This window comes from Cuculus canorus, chromosome 2, assembly GCF_017976375.1.
Source record: "Cuculus canorus isolate bCucCan1 chromosome 2, bCucCan1.pri, whole genome shotgun sequence".
Lineage (NCBI taxonomy): Eukaryota > Metazoa > Chordata > Aves > Cuculiformes > Cuculidae > Cuculus > Cuculus canorus.
In genome coordinates, this window is record NC_071402.1 from 9,601,697 (window position 1) to 9,623,643 (window position 21,947).

Sequence of the window (21,947 nt, forward strand, 5' to 3'; positions counted from 1 at the left end):
AGTGTGCAGCGTCTGTGGTCTTCCTTTTTAGATCTCTAAATCATTTTGTTTGTATATCCCATGCTTCAGAAAACAACTGCCTGTTCATAAACACATTCCTCAGTCTGTGCTTTCTTAGCCAGAGGAGAGGGAAAGGAATAATTGAGCTCTCCTGTGTAATTGACTTAGGAATTGCCCTGCCTTCTAACCTCCTGGCAAATTGTCAAAAAATGTCACTTGGCCCTTACGGAAATCTATTTTAGAATGGATCAACTCCTGGAAACTAATACATCTTCACTTGAATTACACATATCAAAAGTATTTCATGTGTGTTTTTAGGGCAATAAGATAAGGCTGCACCTCTGCTCAAGTGAGAGATGTGAACAGATGGTGTGTGTCTTTATCCTTCTATCGGATTAGTGTACCTTGGATTTTTTTCCAAGATAGTGTTTTAATACAAATCAGTTGGTGAAGAGCCTCTTACTATAACGTTGACGTTGATTGGGATGTGCTGCCATCTGTTTTCAGTGCTCTGTGTTTTGAAAACATCCATCCCTACATCACGTAGACAAATCTCTTGATCTTTAATAGGATCAATAGGGATGTGAACTTGTTGGTTTGATGTCACTGAAGAAACTGGTTTGAATTGATTCATTATTAGGACAACCTTTTCAGTATTCACCATTAAGAATTTGTGCTAGTGGAAAATAGCACAAAACCCTTGAATTAGGGGAGTCTTACTGTGAAGATAACAAGGAATTAAACCAATTGTTAGAATGACTGTGATTTATGCCAGTAATTAGGAGTGTGGTTGCTTGTCTCTGAACTATTTTTAGTTGACACTGAGTTTGAACTGGACTGAGGCTACTAGTTCCAGAAGAATTAGCTGTGGAGGTCAGTGGGATGTGCAGGTTCAAGGGCTTTATTTACTATGGACTGTTTTTTTATTTTCGTGCACAAGAAGGAAGATCCCAACTCTTGAAAGGTGGCCTCTTCTAAGAAAAAACATCCTATGTTTTCAGTGCTCTTACTGGAAGGGTCTAGCAATAAAAATCTGACAGTACAAAATGCCTATTAGTCTCTAACTGAGGAGGAAATAATTTCTATATTCCACACTCAGCAAGTGACTGGTTACACAATAATAATTAAGCTTTCTCTTGTTAATGGTGTCAAGGTTGCCAAACTATTGATTTTTATGCTTTGTATTGAGAATTATCTAAGTACAGAAGGAAGGTAGAATGTAGAAAATATTTATTGCTATTATTAATTTTTATTATTATCTGTTGCTGCTACAAATCTCTTCGGGAGCATTGAATAATGAACATGCCTACAATACTCTTATTTTCTACCAAAAATGAAATGCAAAGTAACACAACTGATGTAGGAATACTTTAGACTAAATGTTGCTTATCTCCGTGGGAAATACTACATTTCAAACATTTAAAGTCCTCGGTTTTGTAGTTGTGGAGAATTATTTTGACTTACACTAATTTTTCGAAGTTTTTTGCGTTTGCACTTGAAACTTTAGTCCTGACTTTTAGGAAAGAACTTGCTTCTGATTTAATTTAGAGTAAGTTTGGGGCATTCTAGCATTTGAGATAAAACCGGAAATGAAGCTAAACTTATCAAAACTTGATGGGAATAGCAACAGGAAAGACTGTACTAATTTCCAGGTCTGAAATTTGGCACTTCATTCACTGCGTGGCAGAGACTTAGTTCATCTTTGATGTCTGAACTCTATTGACTGACTCTATTCTGCCGGTCAAACCTGACTCAAATCCTATTTAAGAATGACGTCCTCGTGTATTAGTCTGTTTCATTTTTTCTAGCTATGCATTATGGGAGTCATAAGCCTATGCAGGATAGCAGCTTCTCTATATAACCCAGTTTCCTACTGGGACAAAGTAGAAACCAGTTACTGTCTTCTGTCTGACTTGCTGGACTTGTCACCCTGTTTTGCCTAAAGATGGTACTCGATGTGGAAGATACAGCTTACCTGCTAAATAATGCAGTGAGTATGCAGAGGAATGAATCTTTAAGGAAATATAAAAGCTAAAATTTAGTGTTTCAGTGGAGTTCAGATAGTTGAGGTAGCAGTGATGCTTAGCTTGCCCAGTGTACAAGGGGGGGGTGGGGGCACATCTTGATTCATTGCTGTAATTGTTACTTAAAACTAATGTAAATGTGTAATTGCATGGAAATAGGTGAAATGTGGAATGGTGTTGCCTAGCATTCTCATTTGTAACAAAATGTGCGGTGTATTCCCTGTATCAAATTACTGCCTCAGATGTCTGAAGAGCTTTTGGGTTTTACTCTGTAAAGATTTTACACTCCTGATTTCTACAGCATAATATTTAATAAATTTGAATTTGACTTGGACTTTGCCTCTGGGCATTACTACACATAGCAAGTAAAGCAAGCCCAGCACCAGGCTGAATGACATAGATGTATCCTGTAGAGTAAATAAAGAATTCTGGTGAAATGCTAAAACTGGCTACTAACTATATACTGCCTTGACTGTTAGGTGAGCGTAATGATAAATAAGTGTCATAATTTATTTTTGTGATTCCCTTTATACATGCTGGCAAAATAATGAATTGTTTATCCCTATCTCAAGTTCAAGTGCAAAGCAAACAAACCGCTCTATATGTTGTGGTTGTTACTATGACCCAAGTCATATCTAACTTACACAGACATCCACTAAATAAAAGATGGTACTTGTGGGGAGATCGTGAATTGGATAATAAAGGTGTCCTTAGATTTAAGATCATTAAACACTACAAACCTCTTATCTCAGATAATAGCAGTATGCTTTTAAATGTTGTTTCTCTGATAATCACTAGGACAGTGCTGTGGATATGGTGTTCTGCAGCAATATTTAGACAGCTGGGTTCATGCTCAGGTCTATACATAGCAAGCCATAAAGCTAATAAGTGGCTTTTGTGTTTATTGGGGAAGGCTACTACAATCACAAGACCCCACAGTGTGGTCTGTCTTTATGGGAAATACAGGCCACTTAATACTGCTTTCTTTAGGGAATAGTAGTTATTTGCTGGGTTAAAGTCCTTTCCCTTGAAAACAAAAGTATTTTATCTTGACATCTTGCACTTTTGTAAATGTTGACATTCATAGTTGTTAACTGTTGTTATTTTAGGTGTTATTGCACCAAAGTGTGTTATTTTTTTCTCTCATATGCTAGCTTTTAATGAGGTTAAAAACTATTTAACCATTTCCTCAGCATCTTGTTAAAGCTAGCAGCTTAAGTGCTCCTGTACTGGTGTGCGGACTGGAGTAGATGCCATCAAAATGTAAAACATCAGTGGGAAGTCGCCACCATGGGGAAGAACGGGATGTGTTAAGTGCAGAGACCCCCAGAGCTGCAAGCAGCCCCTGGGATGGGGCAGAACCTATGCTCGCAGTCAAAGGTCTTCTGTAGTGAGTATTTAGTGGAGCACTTGGGAAAGCCCCTGACAGATTCCTCCTCTTCATTGCCAGGAGCAAGATGTGGAGACTGTGCATGGCTCAGTCCATGTCACCATGTGTGGTACTCCTAGAGGGAACCGGCCGGCCATCCTTACGTACCATGACATTGGGCTGAACCGTAAGTAGACCTTTTATTTAACAGTACAGGTAATATCTGATTCCTTAACACTACTGCCGTAATCAAAGGTAAGGAAGCAGTCATGGTTAGGACACCTTTCCCAGGTCCTTGCTTGTTTATATGCATTGCAACCTGTTAGATGATACCTAATTCCTCTCTTACAGCAAGTTTGTTTCTTAGTGGTGTTTTTTTTTTTAATTCTCCCAAAGTAAATCAGAATATTTCACGTAGAGGAGCAAAAGATCTCTGGCAGCTTATAATGACCAGGTATAAATGCTGTAAAAACGGCTGTAGGGGGTAGCTGAGGGTGTATTGCCAGCAGGATTGAAAACGATATTGCTGGTGCTTTGGCTGGGGTTCCTGTCTGATAACCAGTCTTACGCTGCTGTGGGTTTATACGAATTACATGTCAAATCAGCATAACTACATAAGTGCTGGCATTGTGTTCTCAGACAGTATTAAGAAAATAACTAAGTGCCTTTTATCGTGTATTTCAGATCCAAGAATATAATATCCTAATGTCCAGATCCGCTCTAATTTGTTCTTTTCACCAGTACTGTTTTTCACACAAGTTACTGTTTAGTAATATTTACATTTAAAAACACTTGCAGATCTTTAAAGTCTGACTATTGCTGGGGGGCAGATACTACTTGTAAGAAAAAAATAAGCTTTCTTGCCTGTTTTTTGTGGAACTGCCTTACTTTATTTTGGATTCTTGGTGGATCAGGACAGAGCTTGATCTGAATCTCATCTTTGAATAAGGGTTTTTTCTTTCTAGAGTTACAAAGTCTATCTTTATGGTGAATAAACTTGCCCTTTGAAAGGTGAGGAACATTTTCCCAAACTTGCATATTCTGCTAAAACTTATTTTAGCTAAAAACATTTTATATTCTGCAGTGATTTTATTTGCACGTTGTAGTATGAAGACATTCAGAAACACATACAGAATATTGCACTGTCTTCTGGTTATCTCAAAGGCATTGCTACAGAATGCATGCTTTCCACGCCAAGAGGGAAAATATGCTAACCCTCTCCCCGCATTAATATTTCCCCACATCAGAAATAAAATCCCTTCCAAGTTGGGAGCATTGAATATCCCAGAAGGACACTTTTGTCTTTAGCTGCCTGCAGCAGCCACTCATGTAATGTTTATCTTGTAATATTTGGGCAAAAGCACAAATCACGATCTCAGCCTTGGCCACTTTTTTCCTCCATCTGTTTTGACACAGTACAAAGAAAAAGGACTGGATAAGTAAATGGATAATTGCATCTATGCCAAAACCAGGCACTCCTGACTGCATTTTATTAGTATTTTCACTTCACGTAAAGAAACATATTTTTGTGATTTTGGTGTACCAGACAAATGCTTTTGGCAGGTACCAAAATAATACAGATAAAGCTTAGTTGGCCTTGAGAAAGAAGGTGTTCAGGGTTTTGGGTTTTTTTTGCTTAAAGGAATTAAGGTGAGTTGGCACTAGTTTTACTAGTATTTCCTCCTTAGAAATAAAGGAGTACCACTTTTCCCAGTCTATAACAGAGCTCACCTGATTGAACTAACTTTTCATTAAGCTGCAGGACAGCTTAATACATTATTTTATTATGGCTACAACCTTACTATTTCCATTCAGGGTAATTAATTCACATTTTTTTTTTTCCTTCTCAAGATAAAACCTGCTTCAATCCTCTCTTCAACTTTGAGGACATGCAAGAAATCACCCAGCACTTTGCAGTCTGCCATGTGGATGCACCTGGTCAGCAGGATGGAGCACCGTCTTTCCAAGCTGGGTAAGTTGTCAGGGAAACAGCTCGTGCTGTCAGTGTTATCTTCTTGCTGGAAAAAGAATCTTGATCTGCACTGTAATTAAAAAGCAAACGCAGTAGTTGGCTTTTGAAGTTAAGTCCTGATACTCTGAAGTTACTGGAGCCCTGTTGTATTGTGCCAGTTCTCAATAGGCTTTGGCACTGTAATTTTGTGATTTACCTCTGATAATAGACTGCTTGTAAAGCAATTCCTTCACAAATGCTACATCGATCAATTTAACTGTTAAGTTACCTTGCTTTGTAATGACGTTCTGAATACAAATACAGAACTAATTGGTACAATAAACAAAGTAGGCGTTAGCTGCTATATAAGGTCCTTCCTAAATATGTGGTTTTTGCTGAAATGGCAGCATGCTAGATGTTGATAGGTAGACTTGATAACCTATGTGGAAAATCCAAGTTGTTGGAGAGTAACAAAGTGATGTACCCCTATAAAATATCATAGATAGCTGCATACTCCTGACTGTGTCATGTATGGTGCTGTAACTCTTGTAAACCTCGAGTGATGTGCTTGTCCCATTTAGTTGAAGTGAGACAGATTTGCCTTAAGATGCCCCTTGGATAGGAATCAGCTTGGTTGAGGAATTGAGCTGCCAGCACGCTGAGGGGAGGGTACAAGGCAAAGAACAGTTGTTCTGTAAGAACTACGTATTAAGGAGCTTATATGTACCCTTATTGCATGAGCCAGTCTATTTTCCTTCTTAGTTTTTAAGCTGGTCTGATGCTGAGGAGGTCACAATGGGCCAGGTTTTCACCTAGTGTTGAGTGCAATGGCCCAGTTGTCTACCAGAGCAGCCTACAAAGCTATTTCAGTCACTCCTCCTTATATTGATTTGAATCACAAGCTTTTAAATGTCATAACGTTGGTGTCCTGAACAAGCATTAACAACTGAGTTGACAGCTGCATGGGCAGACATCGTGGTCTATGTTAGTAAAGACCACTGCTTAATAGCATCATGATGACAGCACAAATGTCTGTATTATCTTTTTAGCCCTCCAGCTGGAAGCCATTGTGCTCAAATTAAAAGTCATAGTTATTGTGGTGACACTAGCTTTTTCATGACAAGGTTTAGTTTTCCAACAAGGAAGTAGATTAAAGTAGGTCTGCACTGTTTGGGTTCTTTTGTTTGGTTTTCCTTTGGAGGTCAAACTAGAGAATAATTAGGTGTAGTCTTGGTAGGAAGCAAAGATTTGAAGATCTTCTAGACATATATTCTCCAGCTACTCAGGTGAATTCTTTTCCATGTGCTGCTCAGATGAGATTTTGTTCAGAGTTTCCTTCCTTCAGTTTTCTTTCTGCTCTGCAGAAGGCCAAAAACATTAACTGACACCTGTTTGTATTGAACGTATTCAGTAGCTTTGTAGCCCTTCCTATGGCTTCTTTTTCTTCATCAATATAGATAGAAAGCTGTCCTCACTTTATAACTGTGGAAACTTTTGTCCCTGAAAACATGCATGCAAATTATTTGCCAAAGATCTAGATCTCATTGCTCTAGTCTGATTCTGCAATATGGGAAAATTTTTTTTTGTGGTGGACCAGAACTACAAGTGTGGTGAAGGTAGTTGGAAACTCACCTGTCAAGTTCAAACTTTTTCGTAGTTTTTAACTGCTAACCTCTTTTGGAAGAGATTCATGATGGCATGTTTTGTTCTCAGCCACACCAGACATCTGTCATAGAATCATAGAACTGTTTTGGTTGGAGAAGACCTTTAAGATCATCAAATCCAACTGTAAACCTAACACTGCCAAGTCCACCACTAAGCTATGCCCCTAAGCACCGTAACATTCTTCTGTCTCTCGCTTACCAGTTCTGGAACTGTCTTGGTTTGTCTTGTAACTCACGAAGTATCATACAAAGTATACTTATGTTTCTGCTAAATTAATTGTTCCTGTTCCTGATATAAATTCAGCTCATACTGTCAGTGATCTGGTAGTGAGCATATTTGATATTAAATCTATAGTGATCACTGTTTCTTTAAATATCACAGCCCACTATACTGAAAGTGGTAAACTAACTCCACAAACATTTATTTGTTGTAGGTATGTGTATCCCTCCATGGATCAGCTGGCTGAAATGCTTCCTGGAATCCTGAAACAGTTTGGGTGAGTGCAGAATTATTTGGCTATTTTTCTCTTTCTTCTCTGGCACACTGAAAGAGCAGCGCAGATATTTGACTATACTGTGCCTGAAAGTTTGATCTAGCATTTTGTATGCTAGGATTAGTTACAGTTAGATTTTAATTTCTCCATTATAGATGAATCACTTTTGCCTTTGTTTCAGAAAGACTTTATTTTATGTCCTTTTTTGAAATATCTGTTTATTTTTAAACAGGAAGCAACTTTCAGTGAAATCCCATGTGCCTAATTTTAGGGGCTTCCTCCAGTGTTTTCTGTGCATAGCCCCTACAGGGGCAGGGCACAGGCAATCTGTTCTTCCTGTTGTAACAACCCACGTTTTCCTGTGTGGTTAGCAGAAAAAAATTTTGTCCCCTTTTGAAGACACTCAGTATTTTGTTTCTGTGGCTTGAGTGTCTAGAGGGGTCAGTGTAACCTTAAGCATCATCTGCTACGAAGTGCAGATGCCATCCTGCCATTGTCAAGGACCTCATGATAGTGTTCCTCTGTCCACCCGCAACAAGTTTAGATGTGTGTCCTCCCACAAAGCTTAGCTTCAGCAGGAGCTGTACCTTCTCTATGGTGTTAGTGTTCCTGGTACGCGATGAAGAGTGCAGGTGGGCACCTCCAAGGGGTTTTTGGTGTAAGCAGAGAAAACCTGGCATTCAGGGTTAGGCAACCTTTGGAGAACAGACGGGCTGGACTGCTGGTGAAGGATGTAGTCTCAGACCCGCACTCCAATTTAGACAATTGTTCCTCTGTTACAACAGCTGTTGCAATACGTTGGACCGTTTACGTCACTATCTTCTTGAGAGATTTGTTTTTTGAAGTGGCTAGTGTAAGGCACCGTTCTGCCAGTTCTGCTCTTGCACTGAAAAAAAATACTAACATAACTTCACTACCTTGAAAATAAATTAAACTGGAGTGTAATTACAAAGCCTTGATTTAACATTGCTAATGAGAATGAAAACTATCATCAGGTATTTTCCTAAAAGCAATGTTTAACCTGTTTTTCTGAGTGGTTTTGTCTAGCATTGCCTTCAATGTATTTTCTAAGAACTTGAAAGTGGTGCTTTATAACAAGTTTCAGTTAATGCAAATATTTGGTTTGTCTCTGCCCTGTTTGGTTATGAAGTTTAAACTTAATCATCCCAGTGTCTGGATAGCGCAAGAGATTTCTCTGCCAGCTCCTGTTAGACAGGAATCAGTACCCCAGTTGGATAGCTGTATTGGGGAGGGCGGGGGAGACTGGGGATGGGGAACCTTTGTATTTCAGATTTCAGAACTGTCTTATAAGATTTTCTAGTAGAGAGTAACCATTTCCTTCCTGGATTAGAAGAATGCTATGGTTGCTCAGTATATTTACTTAAAGATAAGTGAGAATTGCTGTTCTGCTGTTCTTGAGGACCAGTGTCCTGCAGATCTGCTGAAAACAAACCAACTGCTATGTTGAGCTCCTTACTGGGGCTGGTGGCATTGCTTAGGGTCCGTGTTTTGCCTGAAGTGCAGCCCACCCTCCTGTAAATACATACTGACATGTGAAAGAGGAAGGCTGCTGCTGTGTGTTTATTTTCAGCATTGTCTTACTCATTTGTCTCTTCTGTTTAATTGCTGTGCAGGCTTAAGACCATTATAGGAATGGGAACTGGAGCCGGTGCCTACATCTTAACGAGATTTGCTGTAAGTTTCATGGAATTTCCGTAAAGCCTAAATCTGATTTCCCTGATGTGTTGTTGCCCCCATAGTGTGTGTGCAGACAATTCCTGCTCTGCCGTGCCCATCTAAGTAAGCAGTTAGGCTTTTAAGTGAAATACCTCAGTCTGCGGGACAGCTAGTCCAGAAGACCTAGATTTTCCATTTTAAGGCCTGGGCTCTACCCAGTTAATTCGCAGAAGGTTTTTTAAATGGGAGTTCTCTATTTAAACTGAGGGTGGAGAAGAAGTTAAATCTTAATGTTCTCCAGCTGCTCAGTTGAAATGCTTTAATGATTTTTTTTCCATACATATGCTTGTTTTGTGCAAGATAAAAACCAGACCTGCCACCTTCCTCCTCAGGAGATAATTCGATAATTTAAATTTTATGCTGACTGTCATGTTTGAAAGGATATACAATGAATTTTAAATCTTTTCTTTTGCAGTTAAACCACCCAGAGATGGTAGAGGGATTAGTTCTCATTAATGTCAACCCTTGTGCTGAAGGTTGGATGGACTGGGCAGCAACTAAGGTAAACATTTTTAAGTTAGAAAAATAAATTTTACTGTGAGCCTGAAGAGCTGGGTAAGCTTGTGTATCAAGGCATGGCTGCAGAAACAGAATATCCCAGACTAATCCCTTAGGGGTTTATTCTTCCAGTTGCAAATATACCTCCTGCAGAGGCTGGTGATAAAAATAAGTACTTCAAGGAAACAGATATCAGTGGATATAATGGAGCTACTGTATATGGACAGTTCTTAAGAGCTGGTCACTGCTGGTGAAAACCTGGTTTAGCCTGGACACAGAGTATTTTGGAAACAACTTCCTTTCAAGTAAAAGTCAAGCATAGTATTACATTCAATTCTTTCCTATCCATGGCTTTGATTACCAGCACAGTCCTAGAGTACAGAAAAGTGTTCAGAACACCACCTTCCAGGTTTCAGTCATCTAACTGAGTCTTAGAGGCCAAAAAGACTCAGAAAAGGGCATTAGCTATGGTAACTGTGGACAGATTTTCCATGCAATCAGACTTTTAAGTAAAAACATTCACATACAGAGAACCTCTTCTTAACTATATGTGGGAAAACAAGCATCAAACCAATTTAAAAAATCTTTCTGGAACCAGTATTTATAAGTATAAAAACTACACTACATGTCACTCAGATTTAACATGTTAGAACATTTTTTGGAGTAAACTGATAGAAAGCCCTTCGAATTATTCAAGGTCACGTTTAAGTGAATGGTAGTTGTTTTAAACACTCTGAGAAGTACAGAACTTAGTACATCATCTTTTAACCACACAAAGTAAACCTATTGTAAGTTCAGTAGGGTGATATTAAATGTAATGACAACCTTAGAACACGGGGAGAAACTTTGCAGAATTGGGCTGTAACGTACCTTTTAGGCTTAGTCACTCATTACTTTTAGAAATCATTTTGCATACCAGTTTATTTTGCTAAGTTTGATCTGGAAGTATATTTAGTAACTCTTCTACATAGAGATGTACCAGTTGATCCATCTTAATTCTCACCCAGTCATCTCATAGTAATTAAATTCTTCCATATCTTTGCCTCTGTCTTCTGCCTCTCATCTATTGCTGACCTTAGGGCTACAGGCGGTGAGCATTAGGTACCAGCCGCAAAGTATTGTCAGTGTGACTTGTCAGGGAGGAGACTGGGCAGTAAGATTAAATCGTGCCCATCTGACTGATTTGCTAGGTGTTCTTATGGGGAGTGATTGCAAATATGCCTGTGCCACCTGTAGTTTGTTCCCAAAATATTTGTATTAGAAAAATGGGTGACTCAAAAGACACCTACTGGTGTTATAGTTGGGCTGAGGGGGGAAAAAATATCGGTCCAGGATATTGTACATATAAGGGCTGCAGAGAAACATCCATTGGTCTACTTAAGGGTAACTGAAACATTTCAGTTGTGCAAGGATTGTTTTAATATTGAATACTTAAATAATCTCACTGTTCAGATTTCAGGTTGGACAAATGCTTTACCAGACATGGTCATTTCACATCTTTTTGGAAAGGTAAGATCATTCAAAAGATTACTGTGTGCGCAGTTGTCTGTGTTTAACTCCTGGGACTGGAAGGAGAGGAGAAGCCTTCACTTAAGCAACAATGTACAAAGCTGAACTGAGATAGGATTCTTACTCTTGTTCCCAATATCTTGGAGGGGATATGCTGCCACGGAGCTTGCTGCATTCCAGCAATGGAAGTGCATCCTCAGTCATGACAATCCCAGCAGGGGCAGCTCCGTCTTTAGACAGCCAGCACTTAAACATGAGTATAAGTGTTGTATGTGCTCATGTTCTGAGCAGAATTATCCCACAGTTTTTTTTTATACCATAATATGCTTGTAACTCTGGGAGAGTTGCTTATTAGTACTTATGGTGCTCTTCAGTGCAAGCCTACTTTAATGGAAATTGCTATACTCTTTTCTGAGGCTACTCAACTATACTTGAAGCTGTTGGTAGATACAATGGAAAACACTGTTTCAGTAGAACAAGAAGTAATCTATAAAGACTTTAGAATCAAACCATATGAAAATGTTAGTGATTAAATTCCTTGAGAGTTATTTACTGTTGTGAAATTGAGTTCCATGTTACATATGTTTGTAAGCTTTCAGCATCTGCTTTACCCTGGAAATGTTTATTTAGCTTCTTGTCCTGAATCTTTTTCTGTTTTGAAACTTCACACTTGTTTTGGGTGTAACCATCTGCACTACAACTACATGTTTTGCAATCATAAGATCTTCACGTTGCAACATACTCAAGTTCTAAAGAAAAAAATGCATTACTGCAATTGGAGACTTTTGTTAGTTCTGAGTGACACCACTCAGTGCTAGAAGTTGTCCCTTCCCTAAAGCTGCACTCCTCCTGTGTAGATGAGTCTGATACGTGACTACTCTGCCATGTCTTCAGCTCCTTTCAGAAAATAGCCCCTATTCTGAACGATTCTCTCTCCACTGTAGGAAGAGATTCACAGCAACCATGACCTGATCCATACTTACCGTCAGCATATTACTAATGATATGAATCAAACCAACCTTCATCTCTTTGTCAACTCTTACAACAGGTAAATACATTTACCTGATTTCTAACTGGAAACTGTTTTAAGAGGCTGTCCAGCTCTTAGAACCAACATTATATGATGGAGTTACTTGTGTTCCCCCAGTATAAAGTTCTACTTGACAATGCCTTAAGGTATCTCAGGTGACTTGCTTATGGGAAAAGGACCTTGTGCATTGGTGGGGAGAAAGGTAGTACACTGGGACTGAACTAAGACATTGATACTTCACTCTGAGAATGTTTCATCAGTTGTGGAGGCTAAAATGTGTATCAGTAACTTAACATATGTGTCAGCTTTCTCTGAACTTGAAAAAAATGGAAGTATCTTTAAAATTTCAGTGTATTAAAAGCCTTTGTCCTTTCAATGTTTTTTTAGTCGGAGGGACCTAGAGATTGAGCGCCCTGTTCCTGGAATAAATGTTGTCACCCTTCAGTAAGTATTTTGTTTCCTACTGTTTCACTTGTATGCGATATGAGCTGTGAGATGTGATCAGTGGGTGCATTGCAGAGCTGTAGCTGAGTATGCTCATGTGCTAGAGAAGGATCTTGGAACTTTGTGGGGGAGATAAGAATTTACTGCAAGTCAGGGACTGCTATTACAAAGAATTCTGCTCTTCAAGCTACATGATCACATTAGTTGAAATGGAAAGTTAGGTAGCTCCTGTCACTATGTTTCTGTAAACTTAGGCTTACAGAGTAAGTATTTGAAAGGTAGGTGTACTTAGCTTCATTCAGAAATACATTTTAGTTCATAAGAAATATAGCTTTGAATGCACTTGAGCTGCCCCTACACAACTGAAAAAAATCCCAAATAAAAACCATTTAAAAAAAAAACCCAACAAAACATTCAGGAAGATGGAGCAGGTATGTGAGTGACTGTCTGCCAGATCTTCTAATAACTTTTTACTTATGCGGCAGCTTGTGCAACTTAACAGTTTCGAGTCCTTCTCTGCTCAGATACTGATTTTTACCCACAGGAGACTTTGAGACTCTGTTTTTCTGCCGGTCTGGTTGAAATTGAATGGACAGGTGCAAAAGTTGGAGCTGAGGGTCATGGAGTATAGGGGGTGAGGCTTTGATACTGATGACCACATTCTATTTTTTTATGATAAAAGGAATAAGACTATGAAGGTCTGATTGTTACAAGGTAGAGAAAAAGACAGGTTCTCAGGCAGTGTATCAGGGCATGTCAGTAAATCTCCAGCTAATACAGCAGACTTGATATATAAGATGTCTGGAATACAAAACAAATCATTTTCACACACTTGACTGTCTCATCCTTCCATCAACACAAAATGAAGCTTAGGGCAAGTCTGGGCCAGATCAGAGATAATACATCTTTTTTATGCTTCCTTGCAGATGCCCTGTCCTCCTGGTGGTTGGTGACAGTTCCCCAGCGGTGGATGCTGTGGTGTGTATATCAAGTTGACTTTGTGCTTTTACAAAGCCAAGGAGCTGTGCGAGGCTGGCAGAGCTCATGCTTGTGTAGCAACCTTGCTGGCTATCGCTACAGCCCAGCTGGCTCTCCCCTTTCAAACTGTGGGAGAGCTGCTATTAATTCCTCACTGTTTGTCCCCTGTCTGTGCACCATTCTTTAATAGCTACTGCACCAGGAACAATCGCCACAGCAGTTCCAGTGAACCGCAAATATTTTCCTTTGGAGAGGAATCTGCTGCTGGTATTTTAACTTGTTCTGTGGCATTGGAGCTCTGCCCTGGGTCACTATGGAAGTGAAGAGCTTCTTTTTGACCATTATAACTCGCCCCAGATGACTGACTGACTTCAAATGTTATGCTTTAATGGGCATGCCCAGTCTGTTGGCCTGGGGCCACGTGGCTGCTCACCACTTGGGACGCTACCAGATGACCCCAAATCACAAGATAAACAACACTTGTTGCCACTGGAGTCCTAGAAACAGATTTAAAACAATCTCAAATACCCAACTAATGGGTTGGTTTGTACTCAGAAAAGAATACAGTTGGAAATGTGAACTGACTTACTTGGTTTTACAGATGTATATATGCATAAACAGAGTCTTTGTACAAAAGCCTATTAGACCTAATTAAGTCTTTATTAAGCCAGAAAACAAAATATTTAATAACTTTTCATCAAGCAGTTCAAAATTAAAATCTTGGGTGTAATGCCTTATACTGCTCTGTTTTACTATAGGTTGAATGCAACTCAAAGCTGGACCCAACAAGGACCACACTTCTGAAGGTAATAATAAAAGTTAATTTCTAAAAGAAACATTTCCATCATTTTGAAACAGCTGGCCTAACGAAAAAAGTAGAATTGGGGCAATGCACTGTAGTGTAGATAACATAGTGAGAATCTGGTTCTGATGTGGAAGTGTAGTTTCTTCAGGATAAGAAAATTTTAGTGGGATAAACCAGGCTATGGGCTTCTTGTCAAGATTAACAGGGAATTTCTCGGCTCCACCATTTTTAAACACTGGAGGTGAGACTCTAAGTGCTCAGTACTTCACTAACCCATAATGAGTTTGACTAGAGCTTTCAAAGTTGTTCTTGAGGTATTTGGAAAGCTTTAAAAAAAGCCTTCATCAGAGTGGAAGTGCAAATCGACTCGTTCTGTTCCTGTGCTTGCCTGCCCCTCAGTAGCAACATCAGGTGAATATAGACAGCTGATCTATCAGCCACAGTTTTGTCATCCTGCCTTTTATGTGGACACAGTTCCTGAGACATCTTACTGTCGGAAATTACTCTTTTTTTTTTTTTTTCTCCAAAAAAACTGATAAAATGTGCTTCCAGACAGAAAAGCACAGTGCAATGACTTTGACTGATACTTGACATTAAGGCTATGGGTGCAATCTTCAGCTCGTTGCTGATGAAATAAAATGCAAGGAGTGTAATAGCATGCAAACAGTGAAACAAGTTTGGTCATGCTTCTGCTGGGAACTTTTACTGTATCTCTTTATTGAACTGTAATAAAAAATTATTTTTTTTAAAACGTTCTTTCTTCCTAATGCTGAGGAGTTAAACTACTGACCTACCACGTGGACGTGGCAGACTAAGCTTAAGAAAAAACCTGACGCTGTCTCAGATCCTCAGTGGCCAGCCTTTGCTCAGTCTGGGGATAAGGCTGATGACAGATACTGCTACCGACTGTTTTGGAGCTAACTAATCCTAGATAGGACTTGGGGTTTCCTGTAATTTACAACTTGACTGTTTTCAGCTTGTGGTGTTCCTTGGAACAGGACTGTTTTTGTTGGGTTGACTCTGAGGGGTGGAGTGACAGGAAACATGAAATGCTCTAAAAATATTGCATGCACTCAAGATAGCTTTTATAGTTTGGCTTTCCCTGCTTCCCTTGGCAAGTCAGGCTGATTTGCCATCCACAATCTCAGCAAATCATTTTTCATTCTCACCTCTGAGGTTTAGGTGTTTGTTCTCTCTCTTGTTTGTCATTCAGGTCAATATTGAGTAATGCTATTGTAATTCAGGAGCTGAACTTGTAGCCAGGACTCATCGGCTTGTTTCTAAGAAACTAGTAATCACTGCCTAGCAAAAACATTTATTTGTAGCTCTAGCCGATGCTTTGCTGGAGGGTCAAGACATCGGGTTTCTGGGGCGCAATCATAGCGGTTATAAACCTTTAACTGCTTGCTTTGATGCACTCATGTATGTGTACATTACTCACATAGCTAAAGGAAATGTTTTTCTGCCAGGTGGCTAAAAAGGTCATTTTAATATATCCTGAGCGTAACTTATTTCCTCTGGCATTATGTTAACTGGCCGTTCTTGTCCCTGTTTCAGATGGCTGACTGCGGTGGGCTCCCTCAAGTTTCCCAGGTGGGGTTTGGCTGACAGAAACCTACTAATCCTGTTCTGCAGCGTGTCAGACTGCAACAAATGGGTGTTTTCCTTTAGGGTACTTACTGTTCCCAAATGTCAGCCAAAAGGATGGTTATGATTTCACGAATAATGATGTCAGTTGGTCATCTGAGCTTTCTTTTTTCTTTAAAGACCAATCAAGTGCAAAATTAAGATTGAGAGGGGATATTGTTTCCACTAATTAAGTCTTAACCAAGTAAAGATCTGAGGTGGGAATGCGGGGGTATTTTATGCCTGTCTACCAAGCTAACATGGATTAAGGCTTCTAGCACTAGTGTTTTAAAAACATGTTTTTATTTGGACTATTTATAGTATAGATCAGGAAGGTGGGAGGCAGGAAATAACAATGCTGACCCAGCTTGATGAGAATGAACTGAAGTTTCTGAAATATATTTAGGCATAAATTCCAAGGCTGCTAGTAAAACCAGGCTGGGTATTGCTCCACTAAAACAGCTGACCTGTAAATCAGCTCTAGGATGTTGTGTTTTCTTAACAGATTTCTAAACGATATATTATGGTGTTCTCAAACTTCAGGAAGAAACTTAATTTGTAATTGCCTGCAGCTGAGAAGACCCTGTACAGGCAGAGCATGCTCTTGTAGGACGAGTAGGAAAAGAGCTTTTTTAAAGCCACACCAGGAGTGTGGTCATAGCTCCTCTGTAATGTGAAGTCCATTCCTTGCAAGGATTCTAATAAAATGATAACCAAAAATAGGCAATATTTGCAGGGGCAATTGAATTTGTGGCTTATTTGGCAACTGTCAGCAGCAGAAAAAAAACAGTCAGTGCCTCATTGTAAGAATGTCAGTCATAGGCAGTTGTGCTTGCATATTCCTGCTGAGCTCTTTTGCCCTATAAATGTAACTATCCACTGTAACTAGCTGAATTTGTTATCTGATGATTAGGAATTGCCCAATTACCAACCCTATGTGAATTGCCTTGTATGTTTTGAGGGCAGTTGTTTTAATTTGGCTCACCTGCCTCAGTAACTGCTTGAGCAAAGTTTGGGCCAGGCTTCCACCACTTGTAGTCACGTCTCTGGAACTCTCATGCTCAAATGCATGTGTCCACTCAGTAAAATAGTGGTGCAGGGGAACAGACTAGAAAGGAGAATGGTGGAAGCTTCTCATGTAAATGAAATTTTCAGGCATTCAGTAGAACCCAGAGGATATTTAAGATGTCCCCGTTGAGACAGGCTGGCTGTGGCTTCTGTAACATTGTAATGTAACTAACTTGCTAAGCATTGCATACAATTGTACTCCTTCTTTTCCAGCCTGCCAAGCTTGCAGAAGCTTTCAAATACTTTGTTCAAGGAATGGGATACAGTAAGTATTTGTTTTGTGGAACAGTTCACCTGGCCAGCAAAGTTGGGGCATCAAAGCACCCAGAGTCCTACCATCCCAGATGTATGATCTCTTTGCTGTTGCATATGAATTTGTTGGGTGTGGGGAGGAACCTGTCGTGTCTGGGCAAAGGTTTTTCGGACCAGATGTTACTAAATATTAGAGAACTTTGTAGACTGCTTACGATCACGAATGCCTGTTTTGCTTGGTATTTTTACTTTGGATATCTGTAACAGCATCTCTTTATGCATCAGGACACAATTCATGTGCTGCACACTTCTAAAACCTTGTTAGTCAGAGACATCTTTAATTTGTAGCTGTTTGTCCTCATGTGTGTGCTTCTCACAGCTGCTGTTGTGTAGATGCATTGCTGGCCTGGGCTGCAAGCAAAGGTTCAAGATCTGAAAGTAATGGGAGGTCTAATGGGTCTCTAGTTTTCCTCTGGCTTGTTGAAGCCACAGCCCTATGCCATGAAGCTCTGTCTTGAGTCCTTCAGTCCTGGCCACCAATTTTGCCTGAATAGTTTGGGCTCCTTAACAGTATGCCTGGAGCACTAGTACTACTTCTGCATGTGAGGCCACCATGAAAAGTATATATTGAACCCTAGAGACTTTTTCAAGGATAGTTAGGGCTGGAGGGGAAGGCAAGGGCTTCCTTCCAAGCCTACAAAACAAGGCATTAACAAAAGACTCCTTCTTCCAGTCCCCTCTGCTAGCATGACCAGGCTGATGAGGTCCCGCACTGCTTCTGGCTCCAGTGTAACCTCTTTGGAAGGACAGAGGAGCCGATCTCATACCGGGGAAGGCACAAGGAGCCGGTCTCACACTGGTGAGGGAACAAGGAGCCGATCCCACACTGGGGATGGTGCCAGGAACCGCTCCCACACAGACACACGCATTGAGCTGACGCCGAACTCTGCAAGCAACGCTGAACAATCAAGCCCCAAATCCATGGAAGTGTCCTGTTAAATGGCTGTGGGAGGTTTAAACTGGTCAGTGTGAAAAAGTAATGGATGCCCCCTGTGTATCACAAAAATATAACTGGTATTAATCTGAAGTTATTCTTTAGTATGAACTTTGTTCACCAGGGTCTGACAGGGACCAAAGAAAAGAAGCATCTCATTTGCTCTATCATTATTCTTGTAACTCAGACAGTTGCTGCTATTGTGTCCTCCTTCAATGGATGCCAAATTCTAAAGGATACTTGCCAAAAGCTGATGTGGTTGTAAACACTTCAGAGTCAAACCAGACTTGCTGAATATCTTCCTTTAAAAATCAAAGCTGTTACATGCCCCTTTATCTCTTATTCTCTTGAGTAAACTGGCACAATTTGAGACAAGTTTCAAAGAGGGGGAGAAAAAAAATCACTATTATAGATGGTTTTTGAAGAAGGAAAAGAAACAAATGTGTTATGGCCTCATGTTGAAGCTGGAGTCGAATTCATTGTATATAGCTTGACTTCAACTGATAGAGAAGTTAATGTATCGTGCATTTATAGGCCTTCTAATTCATTAGTATTCAAGCCTGTTTTCCTATGTACAATAATATACTACTAAAATAGGCAATTTTAATGTGACTTTGAGACGAACTAAATCTTTAAGCTTTTTTATTTCACTTTTTTGAGATTTAGTTCCAGTCTTCCTTTCCTTCCCCCCTTCTAGACCCTAAAACTTGCTTAGCCAGATAAGGACAGGATTTAAATTTAATAAGCAAGGTAGCATTTCCTTGGATCTTGGGCTAAAGAGTTTATACCATACTGCAAAAGTTGGTGTAGTTATAACAAGTAGGGTAGCTATATGTGCCAGCAAAGCAGAAACGGCTTGATTTTCTTCCTTCAGACAGCCTCTTATCTTTGCAGCTCAAGTTTTTGTGTCCAGCACAATTGTGATAAATTCTGACTTCTGTAAGTGAAGTCGGATCCAGCTGTTCTTTGTCAGGAGAGATGAGTAACTGTGGGATGGCATGTAATTAGATACTGTACATTCAACTGCCACTAATTACTACATTTGAAACTCTTGAGATCTCAGTGGTGCCCAGAAGTATCTTCCACAAAGTGGCAGAGCAGCAACACTGTATCTGTAAAAGTGTTTAATGACTGCATAAACATTAATGATCTGCTGGTTCTGCATCTTTTTAGGTAGCCTCCTGATACCTTGGGTTACTTTCTTCGATGCTAGTGGTTCAATACCCTTCCACCAGTCAGATTTTCACAGTTGAATGTTCTGAAGTTTGTCCTTCCTTAAGTAGTGGGATAGGATTTCCTGAGTTCCGATGAGTACCTGCTGATTGCAGTCCTCACACAAACAAGAAAACTCAAATGCCGAGCAGTTTAAATAGTGGATGTTAATAATTTGGGATCGCTTGTTCAGAAGAACACTTTCTAGGTTACTTTATATTGACTAACTTCAGCTCTTGTGTAGAATATCTGTAATGGTTTGCGGGAAGAACAGACAATTTCAGAAAGAATAAAGCTATTGTGTAAAGTCTATCAAGAAAAGTTTCTTAATGAAGTATTTGTATTTATTTCAAAACAAATAAATTTGTAACTTTGCAATGTCTGCTGTCTTCATGTTTTACCAAGGGTACAGTGTTCTTTCTCAGTGGGAGCATATTCTTGTTACTTCTTTTTATCAATGAAATCTTTTTTTTTTTTTTCTGTGCCTCATACCTCTGCCCTTCCTTACTTTTGTGCTCAGAATGTTTGTGGAATTTTTCTTTTCCGCTCCTGTTAATTATACTAAGAAAATGCAACACTTTGGTATTAGGTGTGACTGGCTATCCAGAGTACTAAAGGATAATTTTCTCTAACAAATGCATAACAAAATGGAAGACTTAATATGGAGCACTATTTGTTTACTGTTTGAAGTTTTCTTTTTCTCCCTAGATATAGTACTGTCTAGTGTATATATCTGTGATCTGTACACTGACTTCCACCTTGGAGCTGGTGCCATGCTTGTTGCACTCTTTCTGTTCCAAACCTGATCTGTAAATCTGTTGATGTGCAACATGTTCCTCAATGACCTCTGGAGGTAGTAGGGCCTCTTGGTTTAAATTGCAGATGCCACTTTGAGTTTCTAAAACCTGTTTTTCTTTGACCTTTTGCAATAATCTAACCTCAGAAAAGGAAGGAGAAGTTTAACCATTCACAGATAAGATTTGAAGAGACCCCCCAAATACAAGAAGGAGAGGAATCTAAAAGGACTGGCAATAATTGAAACTTTATTTCTATCCTTAAAGCAGAATTACAGTTGTCCTTTCTCACCTTAAGCTTGTATTTCTCTCAGTGGTTTCATGGTAAAAGATTGGGACTTTTTGTAATGAGCAGTATCTGCCCTTCATGGGGAAGCATCCCTCTCCAGGTTTAGTTTTAAGGTCCTTTCCTTGTGTTATGAGGGAACTGGAAGCACTGATACTGTTCAGTACGGGGACCAGTTAGAAAACAACAGCTTGGTCACCAAACTGGCTCTTGGCTCTGCTGCTGTGCTCTCTGCGTGGGACCTTAGTGAGAATGTAGTGCACTTACCTAGTGACTGATTTAGTATACTGGAGTTTTCAGGGACAGCTGGATTTATAGTTGTGCTGGAACTATTTTGGAGTGTTCCTTCCTCCTGTATGTCAAAAAAACCTGTGATAGGAAGAGCCAAAAGCAAGTATTTGGTATATGTGAGCTAGGTCTATGCTAGATGTCATGATTCAGCAGTTGTGATTGGTCTGATACCACCAAAGGGCTTAATTTGGTTAACCACAGCCTGTGCTGGTGCCAGTGCAAATGGAAGGAACCTGTGCCAACACATCTTACAAAAGAAGGACAAAGTTAAGTTCTTTGCTGAACTTTTCTGGGAATGGCTAATCATTCCTTCCACAAGGACACCATAGTGCGCCTGTCAAGCCTTGGCAGTTTATTTTTGTTTAGTGGGGAGGAATACATCCAAGTGTTCTTGCAGCACAAAGGGATCTGCAAGCACTTCTGAGCAGCGAGGGAGGTGTTGCTAGGACCACTGTAAATGTCAGCTTTGCAACAAAAAGTATTCATTTGGCAAGGAACGGTGTGTACCTGTACAGAAAAGCTGGATGATAGTACAGAGAAGTGGTGTCTTACCTTTTATAAGGAGTTATGACTCCTGTTTCCCTGCAGTACTGGTCTGCTGGTATCCTTCATTTGTTATGTAAGTGAAGAGGTGCATGTGGCTTGCAGATTTGTTAGAAAATTCTGTAAAGCCTCTTCCTAGAGCTAGCACATTCTGAGTTCTGCATTATTCTTTGAGACAGATTTAGCTTGGATATGGAAGTGTCATTGAACCAGAAAAGATGAGGTAAGATTTCACCTTTTTCTCAAAGAATGAAAGACCACCATGGAGCAAGGAGCTCTTGTAGCTTAGAGGAAATTTGGATGGGATATTGGGAAGTTTCCAGAAAAAAAAACAGTTTACCCTCACAGTGCTTTTGGACTTGTGTAGGATAGAAGAGG

At 39.8% G+C, this 21,947-nt stretch overlaps 1 protein-coding gene across 2 annotated transcripts in view; it reads left to right on the plus strand.

The window, feature by feature from the left end:
• NDRG1 (N-myc downstream regulated 1) overlaps positions 1-19,801 on the plus strand; it is a 42,498-nt gene extending 22,697 nt beyond the window's left edge. The window contains exons 1-14 of one of the 2 annotated variants that reach the window (XM_054057808.1): positions 1,836-1,990; positions 3,475-3,580; positions 5,245-5,365; positions 7,443-7,505; positions 9,137-9,197; positions 9,655-9,741; positions 11,190-11,246; positions 12,191-12,294; positions 12,664-12,720; positions 13,647-13,698; positions 14,457-14,504; positions 16,061-16,096; positions 17,411-17,462; positions 18,183-19,801. In XM_054057808.1, the coding sequence (XP_053913783.1) occupies positions 1,946-1,990; positions 3,475-3,580; positions 5,245-5,365; positions 7,443-7,505; positions 9,137-9,197; positions 9,655-9,741; positions 11,190-11,246; positions 12,191-12,294; positions 12,664-12,720; positions 13,647-13,698; positions 14,457-14,504; positions 16,061-16,096; positions 17,411-17,462; positions 18,183-18,448 (1,155 nt within the window). In that variant the 5' untranslated portion in view covers positions 1,836-1,945 and the 3' untranslated portion in view covers positions 18,449-19,801. Of the gene's footprint in view, positions 1-1,835; positions 1,991-3,474; positions 3,581-5,244; positions 5,366-7,442; positions 7,506-9,136; positions 9,198-9,654; positions 9,742-11,189; positions 11,247-12,190; positions 12,295-12,663; positions 12,721-13,646; positions 13,699-14,456; positions 14,505-16,060; positions 16,097-17,410; positions 17,463-18,182 lie in introns of those variants that run through there. The other variant, XM_054057807.1, reaches the window with a different exon arrangement.
• Positions 19,802-21,947: the final 2,146 nt, after the last annotated feature.